Source organism: Anneissia japonica, unplaced genomic scaffold, assembly GCF_011630105.1.
Source record: "Anneissia japonica isolate Jap-2015-1 unplaced genomic scaffold, ASM1163010v1 scaffold281_len866295_cov195, whole genome shotgun sequence".
NCBI lineage: Eukaryota > Metazoa > Echinodermata > Crinoidea > Comatulida > Comatulidae > Anneissia > Anneissia japonica.
Window position 1 is genome coordinate 38,428 of NW_022728190.1, and position 16,548 is coordinate 54,975.

At 33.3% G+C, this 16,548-nt stretch overlaps 1 protein-coding gene across 1 annotated transcript; it reads left to right on the forward strand.

Moving 5' to 3' along the window:
- Positions 1–4,407: 4,407 nt before the first annotated feature.
- LOC117113996 (protein DPCD-like) lies at positions 4,408–11,975 on the forward strand. The gene is made up of 6 exons (XM_033257514.1): positions 4,408–4,432; positions 4,743–4,823; positions 5,606–5,727; positions 6,812–6,945; positions 7,950–8,052; positions 11,288–11,975. The coding sequence occupies exons 1-6, from the start codon at positions 4,408–4,410 to the stop codon at positions 11,390–11,392; spliced, it is 570 nt and encodes a 189-aa protein (XP_033113405.1). The 3' UTR covers positions 11,393–11,975.
- The last annotated feature ends 4,573 nt before the right edge of the window (positions 11,976–16,548 follow it).

The window sequence follows — 16,548 nt, forward strand, 5'->3', positions numbered from 1 at the left end:
CATCTAGGCAATTTTATCTGAAGAGTGTCACACCATGTGTGTGGTACGAAACTAAGTAGTAATAAAATGTCTAATCAAAGCTACTGTTGAACCTCGCTTTTTATTTATTTATATCCGCTCTGGTCTACCATGCTCTGCTTGTAATACTTGCGATAGTTTATTTCAGTGTTATATATATAGTAAATATATATTTATAATATACATGTGACCACCTCTGGCAAAAACTGCTGTTTGTTGCAATTTCTAATTCCCCACAAGCACCCAAAATTTTGAACATTTTCATATTTTTGCATTTTATAAAACATATACTGAAGAATTCTGGCAAAAATATCAATCACTATAAATCTAACTAAAAAGTATATTAAAATTATTTTTAAAATACCAATCTAACTTTGCTAATAATCAACCAATTTCTATCAAATAAACACTGTTTTTAAAGAAGAATTCATTCCGAATCTAAAAACACCAAAAACTCAATTTGAATTGGTTGCCTACAAACCACTGGTTTTGCCAGAGTCACATATTTCATATTATTATATGAATATAATATTGAATGAGCTAAAAATTTGAAAAAACACTTACTTTTCCCTCCCACTCCCATAGTATAGCATTGATGATTTTTGTTTCAAGTTGCGGCCCAAATAATGGATTAAGCTGCATTAAATAAGCAATCAGCCAACTGTAACAAAACACAAATCAATTACTGTACATTCTGCCCAGGGGCAGATCCTGAGGGGAAAAGGGCTAGGGGTCCTCCCCAAAAAAAAAGAAAAGAGAAATACAGTAGGGGTGCACGGTACTACAAAACAAACTAATTTTAAATTTTAATTCCATGTACCAATGTGTTGGCCCCTTGAGATGGCCCCTGCCAAAATTTCTTTTGGATCCACCCCCTGCTGCCCAAATTATTACCAGTCCTGTGTAGTAGTAGTGAATAGAATATTTTTTCATCAGTATTATAATACAAATTGTAAAGTAGAATAGAAACTAAACTAGTTTACCCCACATGGGGAATGAATTCATTAGTACGAATCAAATTAATCAAATTCAAAAAAAAAAATCTGATGGCAATAGCTTGCACTTATTATACTAATCAACATTTTACAAATAACTTCTTATAACAATCTTAAGAAAAAAATGTATTAATACAGTATCTATATTTTATCATTAAAAAACAAAGTGTTAGGAAATTTGTAATAATAAGAATCACTTACAATGTATAGCAACAAACAGCTGTTAAGACCAACATCATTTGAATTATCCTAAAAATAAAAACAGAATTTATCTTTCAGTTGATGATTTTGGTGAGTATAATTATTGAAGGATTTATAAAGAAGAAAAACAAGGCAACAACTGAGAAATGAGAATATGTAAATGAGGAAAGAAAAAGGATGGTATAGTATGTGAGTTAGCCAAAGAAGGGAACAGTATTCCACAGGGAATTGTAGCCAAAATAGCGGGTTTCTTACGCAGTGGCATAATATCTATAGTACGAGTCTTGAAATGGGGTTGGGGAAGGGAAACTGATCAGGAAATGAAGGTGGGAGGACTGATGGGGGACCCGATGGTTAAGTGAGGGGGCGCTAGGTATATGGTTGCAAAATAAGGTGCTTAAAGGTGAATTTTTTGCTTCAGACATTTCCAATGGGGGTACAAGCTTCCTTTGGCCCTGGGGGTGCACCCTCCTCCTGCAGATCCCCTAGATATATAACTGTTGTTATGGGAAGGAGGTAAGTATAAGCAGGAGGATAATTAAAGAGTAAAGAGAACAGGATGGGGTTTTATTATTAGACAGGAGAGGGGATATAATGGAGATGTACAGTATTAAGCAGGATTGCCAAGGCAGGACAAGAGTATACAGCATGGAATTTTTTTCCTTCACGCAAAAAAAAAAAGATATAGAATGAAAATAGAAACATTAAAAGAACTTCAACATTGCATCATGACAATTACTTTTTTAAAGACTTTTTAAAAGGAAAAACTTATTCTTTCGACATGGCGTAATGCATTAATAATAATATACCAAGGCTGAACTAAAGTTAGAGCTCCACCAATCAGTAGCTCAGATTTTGTAAAATCGTCGAAAAAATCCACAGCCTTTTTATTTAATTAAAAACTAAGACAACTATGCGGCTAGGCCTATACAACTAACTATATAATATATATATATTGTTGGTTGTATATAATATGGTTGTCTCAATTAAGAAGTAGAATGTTTTACATTTTAAAATATTTCATTAATTTTAAAATCATGCCAACAACACATTTTAGCACTGTGATCAAATAATAAATAGGCCTAGACAGATCAAACTAGAGCTAGGCCTAAGTACTGACCAATACAATACCTACGTATGCCGTACGGGGTATTCATTCATCCTTTGTTGACTGACTGCAAGCCCGTACCCAGGGGGTTTGTTGGGTTCGAACGAACCCCCCTTTTCATGAAGTGGCCTTTCAACAAAGCCTGGCTAGCCTACATTTAGGCCTAGCCTAGAGCCTATCGTCATTAAAAGTCCTACTTTAATACCCGATAGTTAGGCCTACCTAGTAACATCAACAACCGGGATGGGGTCCGGCGAGGGATAGTTTCACCTGTGTCTGATGTGTATAAGAGACAGGCTTATTTCAATCAATTGTATTTCTAGATTTAGAGACAGTATATATATATATATATATTAGTCTTAGTATTATTATTTTAATAAGAATATTGTTATTGGTGTTTTATTGGTATTTTTCTTATATTGTTATTATTATTAATATTATTGTTGTTACCTTTATTATCGATATTATTACCCTATTATTACTAAGTAGGCCTAGTATTATAACTATCATCATTATTATTATTACTAATTAGTATTACTATTATTATAAAAAAAAACTTTATCTTTAATTTATTATTGCTATTATCACCTCAATATCCTTATTATCACTAATTAGTATTATTAAAATAGATATTTAAATAAAGATCGTTATTAATACCATATTAGTATTATTACTATTGAGTATTGTTAAAATAAATATTACTATTAATATTTTTGTTGTTATCACCTTTATTATCGTTATTATGACTAATTAGTTTTATTAAAGTAAATATTTGAAAAGGAAGTGTCACCAACATACCACCGGTGATTCACGTCATTGGATGCATCCTTGTCACTGATGGGTTTCAAACATAGCCCCTAATGGTCGAACAAATATGAAGGACTGAAGCGAAATGTCTGTCACTCAACAATACCAATTGTTCCTATTGTGGAAAATTGATACTAGATGCTATGAGCCCCACCTAATTTTCACATAGGCCTAATTCTTGGGCGTGGTTCTAAAGAAAATAGTATCGAAATGCACGCCATCGTGCATTCATTTGATTTTAGTCGGATTCAAAATAAATTTTTAACATTTAAAAAATCATAATGTAGTTTTTCTAATTCAATTTCTTATGATTAGGTCTACAGTATGTACTCATGTTTTATGTCATTGTTTTAACATGACAAAAATTAAACATTAATATACCGTATGTGTTTTTCTTAATTATTAAGATTGCTTAAATTGTTAATGTTAAATTATTGTCAGATTTTATTCCATTAAGTGGCGGGTTTTCTCTGTTGAATAAGAGTACAGTGTGAAGAAATGAACAACGATCTCATGATGATGTTTTTGCATCCTTTTTCTTCAATATGATTGAAATGAAGTACACAGTATATTTTAGTAAAATTCTGATCATCGTCATGAGATCGTTGTTCATTTCTTCACTTTTTCATGAATGGGTAGACATCTTGAAGTGATGACAAATATTGCGAATCAGCGGTGCATAACCAACAGAAATAAAATAAGCTTTTGGGCTGATTTTCTGACATCATGTTATTTAAAAAATCATAACTCCATAACAGGGCATTGTATTTAAACAATTTTTCCAGCAAAATGTTCTTAAAAGACTAGTCTACACCACTATATGATTGAAAAAAAATTGAAAAATGATTTTGACCTCTGAAATCAAGATGGAAAAAGAAAAGCCTATCTAAGTAGTGTATTAAAATAGGCCTATGCATTACAGTGCAGTAGCATAGTACTTACATGTTGTTACTGTTCCAGGTACCAATAATATACAGATTTCTCTTATTATAAAGTACAACTTATGTTTTATAAAGAAGTATAGTAAATCGTGTTTTTAACACAAGAAACTCTCATATGGTAACTAAAACAATGCTAGTCCTGAGTATTACTAGTACTACTGCACTGTAATGCAGTCTTTATGCTGTGAATTAACGATCCGATCAGCCCACTGGGCGGGTCTCCTTAAAGATGGACCGTGGTGTTGTCTATTTTTTGGCCATAGTTAGCAAGCTGTTTTGGCGACATTAAACAAGTTTAAAGAATGGGCTTTGCATTTTCAACTTTACGGCAATCGCAATGTCTGATCTAATCAATTGGAAGAGTCTGCCGAATTCGGATTTTGTGAGCATTTGTTTTTTTGCAAAGTTGTTTTTATGCAGTTAAAATAAAGACAAAAATAAATTAATAAATAATAAAAAATAAAATTATTCCCGCATCAATATTTCCAAAATTTTTTATGCGGGCAGGAGTGATAATCTAAGAAAAATTTTTATGTGCCCTAAGGTAAGAAACTTTAATATTCACACAATAATATATTGTACAGTATATAGGGTAGTAAAATAAAACAAATGACCAAAATTGTAGATGCCTTCATTGCAGTTGACACATGCTCCTATTTTTCATATTTGCAGGCAGAAAAAAGGTGCATTACAAGCTGCCAGATGGAACAGAAATGGCTGAAGAATACAATATGAAAGATGACCAACTTCTTGGTAAGCTTCCCTTAAAGCAATACATTTTATGTTACCTTGTTTTATGAGTCTTCCACCTACTGATAATGAGGATTCTGAATACAGAAATATAATTTTGGCCTGTTACCATACCCATCACTATGGAAAATGAAAATTTCAGACAATATATGCTTTCAAAATTATTTTAACAGTCTTCCATCTTCTGATAATGAGGATTTTGAATACAGAAATAAAATTTTGGCCTGTAAGCATACCCATCACCATGAAAAATTAAAATTTCAGACAATATATGCTTTGAAAATTATTTTAATGTTTTTTGTGAAGTTACCTTGAAATCTCCCAAAATGTGTATAAAGCATATTATCAAATTGATTAACTGTAATATGTACATTGCAATGGTTCAGTATTGTTTAAACTACTGGTTCTGGACACTGAACACAAAATGGTTACCGACCTAAGTCATATTTTACACTGACCACAGCTCTGAAGTTGCACATCCGAATGATGGAAAATTCTGCTTGTGTTTTACTCCCAGGGTAAAAGGGTTTGTTTTTTGCTCCCGGTGTACTGTAAATACTAAAAGGGGTTGTGTTTTTCTCCTAGTGTAAATACTAAAATGAGTTGTGTTGTGTTCCCAATGAAAAATGGTTTTTGCATATGTAACAATATTCAGTCTAATGAACACTATGCTAACCTTCTACAGATGGAGACCAAACCCGGAGACCACCCCAAATTTCAGGTCCCAGATTTCAGATGGTCTCGAATTAGAGGGCGAAAATTTAAAATATATTTTTTTTTACCAGTTCGTAAATGGCGAAAGAAAACAACATTAGGTGGAGAAGGAAAATGGGATTTTGAAATTGGGGAAGATCTGCGCCAGTCCACGATGGGTGAACAAACTTTACTGAAAGAAAGCAGTGGAAATGTAAGTAATGTCATAATCAATTATTACAACAAACAAATATTATTTTTTACAGTAACACTAACTTTTGGCAATGTATACAATACAATTCTGAAATTCTATTACAACTTACATAAAATAGCTAGGCATATAAGCATATCTGAAAAAGTAAACACTGATATAATAGCCAATGGAATTTTGGTAAAACAAACCAATAAGAAAAGGTTGAAAGGATAAGAAATTATCAGAACATATCCAATGAATAAAAACTAAAAAAATAATCATTTGCTAATTGTAATTCATGGTAGAATCAGTACTTATTTATGTGCTAGTTGCAGATATTTGTCAGAGAAAATTTTAGTAGAGACAGGGCATTGTGTTTAATATTTGTCACTGATCAATTGAAAATAACTGGCATAGTCGCATGTGCATCTCTATTCACCTAGCTCAGTCGGCTAAAATGGGGGTAGCCACTGTGTGTGCGCTGAACCATGGATATCTGTCAGTCCTAGGTTCATTTTCCATCGCTGCCCCTCTATGTGATTCAGCTAGAGGGTTGAAAAGTGTCAAAAGCTCACTGTCTTTCGGATGAGACGTTTTAAGCCATTGGTTGTGTGTGCAAATAGGCCCGTGCACATGTTAAACAATGCAGTACATTCTTCTGAAAAGATTATTGGATTGTCTCTCAGTGTAACTGCTCAATTCACCATCAGAACAACCCCACTGGAAATAAGTCTTAGAAATTTGGTGGATTATCCTTGGTGTGTATCTCACTGAAGAAATCCAATCCAACCCCATCAATGCAAAGTGTAAATTCACATGAAATGTAAGATCCACTTTTGGATAATGTTACCCTCTCAAGTGTAGCTCAATTACGTTTTCAATTAATTATGATCTGTCTTAAGTCTGCCCCAAAGATTTTAATCTTAAGCTCACAATCTTCAAACCCCAGCGGATCTGGTACTATAAGCTAAATTACTTGAGCCCATTACTTTTGGAATTCGAAACGGAAGCAATATTAATTCCGAAAGATATCAATATATTTCATGATTTAATTTTATTACCATAAGACAATCACAGTGTTTTTTTTATGTGTCTATAACTCCAGCCAATATTCATGAGGAAAGACACGGCAAGTGCATTCCAGTGGCGCATCAGGAATCTACCATATCCAGTTGACACATACTCCATTACTGTTGACCAAGAGCAGAGGTGTTGCATCATCAAAACAACCAATAAAAAGTGAGTATATTCAGGTTTTAACCAATGAAAGCGAGTATTGAAAGGATCAAACTAAATTTTAAATGAGCTTTTGGAAGCGGTAACCAATTGAACTGTAGTATTTTGAAGTTGTCACCAATAAGAATTGAGTATATGTTTTCTAAAAAATGACCCTCTTCGCTTTGATCCCATTAATTCTTATATTATTTGAGTAGTATGCAATATGTGAAAAATGTGTCCTTAGTGAGAAAGTACTAGGGGGTATAATGCACCCTCCAATTCGAGACCCCTCTAGTTTGAGACCACTTTTTAAAAGAACCAAATAACATTCTTCAATTTTCTGAAACAACGCTAACCCTCTAATTGGAGACCAAGCTCAAGACCACCCCAAATTTCAGGTCCCAAAGTGGTCTCGAATTGGAGGGCAAACTGTATATATATGTACATATAATTGAGCTCATAATAAGTCAAGTTCAATGCACCATGCCAGTTTGCTTTTCAATTGATCTGAGCCCTTAAATGATAAATTGGTTTTCTGCTTTTAATAGTTACTGGGACAACTTGTACTTGATTAATGTCGCAACCATAGAACTTATATATTTTACCATTACATATAGATCATATTGGTGGGGTAGCACCAAGTACCGAACATCCTTCTAAGCTCAGTGTTAACGGATCGTCATTTAAAGCAATTCATTGCGGGCATGTGCCGGTGTTGTGTTCTCCATAGAGCCCGTTAAAAACAATAGTTTAGGTGTTTCAAATTGAATTTAACCATTTTGCGTAAACATTTTGTATGTTTGAATTAACTTACGCAGTTCAGTACAAAAATGTTATTTTGAAGGTAGGAACTACGATTTTTTGGTTTGTTTTTTTTTTTGGTCTCAATTGGTTTCTTTAATGATGTCATTATTGTGCTTTCCATGTGTTCACAAGAGATTTAGCATTGCAGATATAGAAAGGTTGAAACACCCCTTGGAAAAGGGTGTAATTCGTCTTAATGTTGTCTTCATTATTTTTCGCAGGTATTACAAGAGATTTAACATTCCAGATCTAGAAAGGTTGAAACTCCCTCTGGAACAGAGTGCAATTAGTCATGCCCATGCAAACAATACTCTGATCATCAGTGTAAGTTATATCCTCATTATTATATACTTATCAGTTAACGATTACTTTCTACAGTATGTTGAGCTAAGAACTGCAAACAATATTTTATAATTTTGATTACTTACTTACAAATGTGTACTCTCCAATTAAAGGATGAATAATTAATACATTTCATACTTTTTCATAAATCCTTAAATTGGCTGGTAGTCAATTTAATATTTTTTTTATTGAAAAGTCAAAACTTGTTTGTTTATCTGTGGTTATTCAATGTTTTTTTAATTGAATTTTAAAGGATTTTTATATACAGACAGACGGTATATGTTTTATATAAATTTATTTGTATTTATTCAGGTATACAACATGCACAACAAGCAGCCTGGAGGTTGAAAATGTTGAATTTACAAGATTTACACAATTAATAAAAGTACACTCTAAATTAGCAATTTGTAAAAAATAAAATTAACATCAAAACATTGTCACTTAAAAAGCACTGTATTTCAATTATTACTAATAAAAAATTGTAATAAATTAATGAGTTGAATTATTAACTAATTAAAATTAAAATTAAGGGTATATTAAAATATACTATTTAAAATTAATAATTTCAATATCTATATTGTTATTATATAGACTCTTTTTAACAATGACTTTTTATCGATTTCCTGAATGTGATTGGCAATATCACATTGATGATTTGAATCCCACATGAATACTGTCATCATAATGTAATAAATTTAGCAACACAAATAGGTCCATGGTGATATTATATACAGACGGTATATCTATATTTATATTATAGACTCCATTCTTTTGACCTTGACTTTTTACCGACTTCATTAATGTTATTGGCAATGTCACATTGATTATTTTAATCCCACTTGAATACTAACATCATAATGTAATAAATTTGCCAACAAATTATCATACTGTATATGTTCTCATTTTCAACCTCTTCCAATCAGCCATAAAGATCCCAGTGTGAAGCTTTCCCAATCATTATGAGTGTTCTGCTAGAGGCATTTGTCCAGAATTATAATGATTTCAGTGCTTCCCAGCCTTGTGTAATTAACTCTCCTATGCAAATAAACTGTATACAAAAAACTTTATTGCATTTTTCAATATTGTGCAATTGAAGTTGAATATATAAAATTGATTAAATTAAGGAAGATTAAATTAGGCCTATCTAAGAATTGCACTAGACTAGTAAAAAGACAACAAACATTCAAAAATACTGCATCGGAAAATATAAAGTTAAAATGAGGAAAATAAACAAGATAGAGAATGAAAACATAAAAGCACAACAACTTTCACAAATTAAGAAAACATTTAAGTTACAAATCAAAATACTGTACGTCCCTTGATCTCATGCATACCTCAATGGAAGAAGTGTATTAAAAAAAAGTCCACAGATCATCCTGCTCAGTTGTTAAGCTTCCATTAGCCAAAGCCTAATAAAAGCAGAATTTTGCTAAATATTTTCATTCAAAATTAGCCAAAAAGCTAGTGTAATTGAAGCTATCATTGCTCATATTCTTTTGTTTTGACTAATCAAATTTCTATTTGGCTAATTATTTTCATACAGCATTTAAGCCAAATTGTTAATTTTTTTTTTGCCAGCTTAAACCCTGCCTGCTTGTCTTTTTTTTAAATTTTTTCTTCTTAAATGTCTTTCCAAAATTCATTTATACAGTACTGTCTCTCTCTTGATTCATTACTGACCCAATTTTCTGTTCCAAAAATATCCAATCAATTGTTTGTTTTCATTTGCTTTCTGCAAAATTTCACCATTAAATATGCTCATCCCCATTTTAAATTTATGTATTGAGAATTATTTTAACAAAAAACACATTATTGCCTCAATGCATCCACAAACATTTGCAATTTGCTAATGGTTTGTGATGAATTAAGATGTTTTATTTGATGAGTTTGCCCTGATTATCATAGTGTACTGTATCGATTAGGCCTACATAGCTTTCATTTGTTAAGCTCAATAGCTCAATAAATTTACTTTTAATCTGTCTGGATCTACCATTAAACAGAAAATATGGTGGAGCTATAGCTTTTTAGTTAAGACTTTTTTCTGTAAAAAAAAGAATCGCATTGTCCTGTGTTCAAGACCAGAATTTGTCTCGCCTCTCTATTCCCTAAGCCTCATTATGATATTTAGTTTATAAAGTATAACAAGAGCACGTTCCCAAATAGAAATTTTTAAAATGAAAAAACACAGCCAATGTTTCACTTTGTACATTGAAATTTTTACTTAGATTAAACAAGGTTGTCATTTCTTATTTTCCACCTAAGATTACCATAAATTTCGAAGTGCAATTTGATTCCTTAATCCAAAGTGTCATCAATATTGTGTTTACATTGCAAAAATGAATACAGTGGCTTAAGTTACGCTCACAATATCACGACCTACACTGCGATCGGTACACGACCGACATGGTCGCAGAGTTTTCAACATGTTGAAAAATTTATTGTGGTCGGTACTATTCGCCAGTCTAATCGTAGTCGCTCTCACACGTGTCGTAATCATTTGGCTAAAGTGGCCATTATTACTTTCCACCAATAAATGACAAGAGGGCAGGTCATACTTCCATTCGGGTACGACCGCAGGTTGGTACGTTCGCAGTGCTAGGTCGTGTGAGAGTTGCTTTACTAATCCATCTTCCTTTATCTACCATCACTACCATTCTTTGGCACTCGCTGTCAATTTCCAGTTTTCCCTCCTCTTATAACTTTTGAAAGTTTGAAATGCAATAAAAAAATTCAAAATGAGAAATGAAAACATAAAAGCACAACAACTTTCACAAATTAAGAAAACATTTAAGTTACAAATCAAAATACTGTACGTCCCTTGATCTCATGCATACCTCAATGGAAGAAGTGTATTAAAAAAAAGTCCACAGATCATCCTGCTCAGTTTTTAAGCTTCCATTAGCCAAATCCTAATAAAAGCAGAATTTTGCTAAATATTTTCATTCAAAATTAGCCAAAAAGCTAATGTAATTGAAGCTATCATTGCTCATATTCTTTTGTTTTGACTAATCAAATTTCTATTTGGCTAATTATTTTCATACAGCATTTAAGCCAAATTGTTAATTTTTTTTTTGCCAGCTTAAACCCTGCCTGCTTGTCTTTTTTTTTTAATTTTTTCTTCTTAAATGTCTTTCCAAAATTCGTTTTCCCTCCTCTTATAACTTTTGAAAGTTTGAAATGCAATATAAAATTTCTTCTTTTTTTTTTTATTTTGCAGTATGCAAAACCTTCTGCAGTGCTTGAAATGGAGAAAAAGGTGCGACAGGAACTGCTGAAGCTTAAAGCATCAAAAGATGGAGATATGGAATGCAAACCCAGTTAACAACATGCAGTATCATTTGTAATTTTATATACCTGTACTACCGTCCATGACCTGTAACCAGTGGAGTACTAAGGGATCCTTCCATATCTGGAATAAGTATCTTATAAATAGATAAATAAATATCTGCTATATTGACAATGAAGACCTAAAAAAACCACCGATGAAAGGTGGCCACTCTTAGTGGCATCATACTTGGTTCTGTCGGGACCATTCTTAGTCCAATTTTCATAATAGTTTAAAGCTTTATATACCACAAATGGGGAAAGAATTCCCCAGAAGCACTCCCACACACCATGATTGAGGCTGCCACCTTTAGAGTGCTCCTAAACTCTTTCAACTCTCCTCGTTCCACATGGTACAATTACCTTCTTGGATCCGGAGTCATCGATCACATTGGTCTCATCGTAGTTGAATATGTGTGCTGGGTCAACTGTACTTAAAATGTCACTAAGGTTGTCAAATATCTTTTCACATCAGTTTGACTAACTCTTGTACGGGAGCGCTTTATATTACCGGCAGCCCTTAAACTTATATTGTTTCTTTTAACAAAGGAACCAATAAATTTGTCTCTGGCAACTTTGTTCTTGAATACCTTGACCTCTCACTCTCTCTCTCTCTCTCTCTCTCTCTCTCTTGTTTGTTCAAATATGTCTGAATAATAATTTTCAGGTCATGATTGGTTAATGGGTATCCCCCAATTTTCCACCTCTGAGAGTATTGCACTAGAACCTTCTCCTCTGCTTCTCTTAGAACCGTAGATCCTCCTACATTTTTTTCATGTTTTTAATTCAGCTTGTTCTAGAGAGTGGAGCTCGTAATGCCGAAAGATCGGCTGGCATTGGCTTGGGACATTCCATTTTGGACTGCATCTAATGCTTGTTTTATATCATCGTCATTGAATGATTTATATTTCCTCTTTCCATTTCCAGTCTTGTAATTATGAACCATGGTGGAACTGCAATATAAATTGAAACCTTTTAATTTCAAACACTTTTAAATTATTTTTTGTACTGTACATTGTTAAGTTCACATTACAGAAGGCCTGTGCATGAGTAATTGTACATAAAACCTAACTTTATTGTTATATTATATGCCTTCATATGTACTACTATTTAAATATAACTGATTTTATTTATTTATTAATTTATTCACACAACACATGCACCAAGACCAGAAATCAATGCAGACAAGCTCCATGGGTTCATAAGTCTTAAAATTCTGAATTTTGAGGAAAAAACTTTTGCTTAATCCAAGCCTCAATGTCAGCATTTGTTCAGATTTGTAGAAGCCTATTGGACAGGTAACGATGATTCATTCCTTGTCCTCTTTTCTTATTAGGAATCTGATTTTATCTATTGCCAATAACTAGCTTGATCCACTTAGGTAATACTCAGCATGAGTGGCACTATATTAATCAGGTGGAGATCTTGAATTGAGGATCCGAAAACATCATGCATACTAAGGCTGTCATTCTTTTTTCGAACAGGCTGTTTGTGTGAAGTATATTATCTCTTCAACTCTTGAATAATTCCTTTTATCCAACAGTTCATGTTTCTGGTCTCAAAGTTTACCTAGTAAGAGCTTTGAGTACGTTTTTGGAAAGGACTTCCATCTGTATGATTAATCTCATGTTCTGCATGTTTCGTGAGTCTTAGATGGTGGTGATGTTTAGTAAAAGTATAAATTTGAATTTATGCTGTCCTTTAATTGGTGGTACCAGGAACATGTTGTACAAAGACAGGTTCTGCGGCTTTCAAAAAATCTTACTATTGCTGAAGACTGCAAGACTTCTGTCTCCAACTCTTTTCTTTGCCTGTGCTAGACACCTGGCACTGCATGGTGTATATACATTGCTGTCATGTTGTAGTGCCCTCAAATAAAGCAAGTAGATATAAACATTATTCAAGTCCAACACTCCTTTAATGTTTCCTTCGTAGCACCTCATTAATTTAACTAGTATCTCCTTAATTGAGCTAGTATCAACATTAATTGAACTAGTACCTCCTTATGGTCGAACCAAAGATACTAGAAATACAAGATAGAGTTCTTGCATTGTAAAAATGAGGTGGAAGTCGTGCCCAATGTAGACGGCGCCCTTCTTTTTAACCATGCAAGTTTCCTATACTTCGTGCCCAACGTACAGGGCGCCCTTCTGCTGCTAAGTATATCCAGACGCAAAAGGCGCCCTTCCTTTTCCACTAATGGAGGAAAACTTTTTCACTAAGAGTGTGTCTGGCCATGCGATTCTGCGCTCTATTGTTGTTTTATTTTTTCACTGATTCATGATTATGCTTTAATTGTTTTGTGTATTATTTGGATAATAGCAACGATTTCTACCGCCACCAAGGAGGCTATGTATTCACCGATTATTATTAGTAAATTCACCCGCTTAATGCAGTACGAGATTATATCAAATTGTAGATAAATCTATCCTAAAAATCATGAGTAACTGTGCCTTCCTGTGTGCAAGCCTATAAAATAAACAAAGTGAATAATAAGGTAAGAACTTATATAGTGCCATATAAAAAACCAAAGTGATTATTGATAGCGCTCCATGTTATTGTTGGAATAAATGCATCTTAAGTGATTTCTTAAATAAAGCAATAGATGTTGATTTTCTATCGTGAAGTGGTAATGCATTCCTGAGTGTGGCTGTAGCAAATGAAAATGATCTGTGTCTGGTGGTCTTGTTTTTGGTGCAAGGAACTGAAAATATGTGGAAATCAGATGACCGTAGGGAACCGCCAGCCATATGTTTGGGGGAGAAGTTGAAGAATGTAAGCAAGTTGATGGCGGTTCAGGGCACGTCCCCCTTCCCCCCTTGTTTTTCCACTAAATTTTAGAATTTCAAGGCATATATTGAAATTAGCACTCTCACATATCTATTCTGAACATGGTGTTTCTCCCCCACCCCCCTCTCTTTTTAAAAATTCTGGATCTGCCCCTGTAGTGACTTATATGTTAGTAAAAGGATTTTGTATTGAATTCTGGCATCAATTTGCAAACAATGAAGTTCACGTAAAATGGGGGTTATATGAGTGCGTCTGTTCACGTATAAAATGGGGTTGTATGAGTGCGTCTATTAAACTTCTGACCTAAACACCCCGGCCCCTCTAATGCGGCATTAAAGAGAATTAGTAACATAAACGTATCATCAGAACAATAAATATAAAACATATTGGCTGCTCACCAGTGTTGAAGACTTGGTTTTAACCTTTAAGCCTATTTTCCACTTGCGAATTTATTCGAAAGCGTCGGTTTATGCGCATGTGTATTCACATTTCTATCAGAGTTTTTTCTTCATCAATATTGTTAGTTCGAACTCTTTCTACTTTTGCAAAGTGAAAAAAGTGTGCAACCAATCAGAGCTCAGGAAGCGAACCGACGCAAAGGAAAAGTAAAGGTAAAGGAAGAGAACATTACTCCATAGCGTTTTAATTCCGTCCTTTACCAGAAATGGATAGAAATAGTGCATACCTGTGCTAGTAAATACACTTTTTGAGCAGGTAAATCTGCCATCTTCTGTTCTAATGCTCTACTATAGCAACGACAAGTAACATATCTTGATGTATTATAATTGTTGTGTTGAGGTCTTTATTGTTATTGTTAATTTCTTATTTTTAATTATTATCTTTTTTATTGTTTATGGAAGAAATTTTTGATATTTTCACATTAATTAGCTCCTGCAGGTCTATTTTCATTCATCCAGAATTTTTTTTAAAGGCTCTTGATTGATAAATAATATTTCCACTGGGCACAGCAGTAACCACAAGTACTATCGATTGCCTTGAGAGAGCACTACTGATCGTTTTTTTTATAATTATTTATACTCCTGGAAATGAGGTAAATTACAAAAGCAACAGCAATGAAATATAATAACTAGGGAATAGCTGGGCGTTTTAATTTGTGATTATTAAAACAAGTAGGTAGTAATCAGGCATCTGTAACCCCCAAGAGAAATTGTGGGTGTATACATGAATTGACTGTGTGTGTATATTATATATTACCTAACAATAAGCATAGTTCAAAAGTTCTAAAGCCCTCTACAGACTATTAAATTTGATTTGACAAAAAAATGTGACATGCCTAAATATGGTCATGATGACATCACATCATGACCATATATAGGCACATCATCACTATATATGGGCACATCATGACCATATATAGGCACATCATGCTATATATTGGCACACAACAGTTTGGTTTTTTTTCAGAGAATTTGATAGTCTTTATAGAGCTTAACAATAGTAAGCTTTCAGTTTGCGACACTAGAACTTAATCACTCATGTGTGACCGTCCTACTGAGCCTCCTGTATTATCTGCATACGTAGATTTGGCCAAATTGCATTCTAGAACCCATGCAACAAAAAGAACTTAACGTTCTCGCATGCGCAGACAACTTTTAGTGACGTCATTACGTCCTACGTCCTACCTTCATCGTGCAATCGAAAGCTCCCTATTACGCCATCTTGTCATTTTGCTTGTGCATGTTTATGTCAAAGGTCAAGGCAAAAGGATTGTAAAGCTCTTTTCACACTATCAAGTATTATAATTATGACAAATATTTGTGATTTGTCCATATATGGGCATGATGATATGATATCACACCAATATTTGGGCATCATGATGTCATATCACATCTGAAAATCACAGGTTTTGTCACATAAAAGTGGATGAGGTGAGACTTTTTTTTATACATTGTTTAGCGAAACCGCCGTCCGCCAATAATGATGATTTCGAATAAAAATAAACTTTTATTTTTGGCTGATTAACGCACTGCCGCCATGAAAATATTTTTATTACGCCCACCGCTGCCTTGAAATCTCCAAAAAAAAGATATGTATATATATTCCTAATTACATAAATTTAAAGCCATTTAACCATCCCATTACTACACTGTTTACATTCAACAATAATTTTAATTTCTTCTCCATTTTTCTCACTTCTGAATGTTTTTGGTTACCATTTGATAAAAATATGAAAACAAATTTTTTTTTTTCCGCGCTTCTTTGACCATCTTTAATCTTATAAAAGGTATAAAAAAAGTCTTGCCTAATATCAAATGTTAAATATTTGTTAGGCTTCAAAGTGCTGCCTGTCATTTTACTGTCTGTTATTAAATGTTCAGCAACCCATATATTCTTTGCTCTACT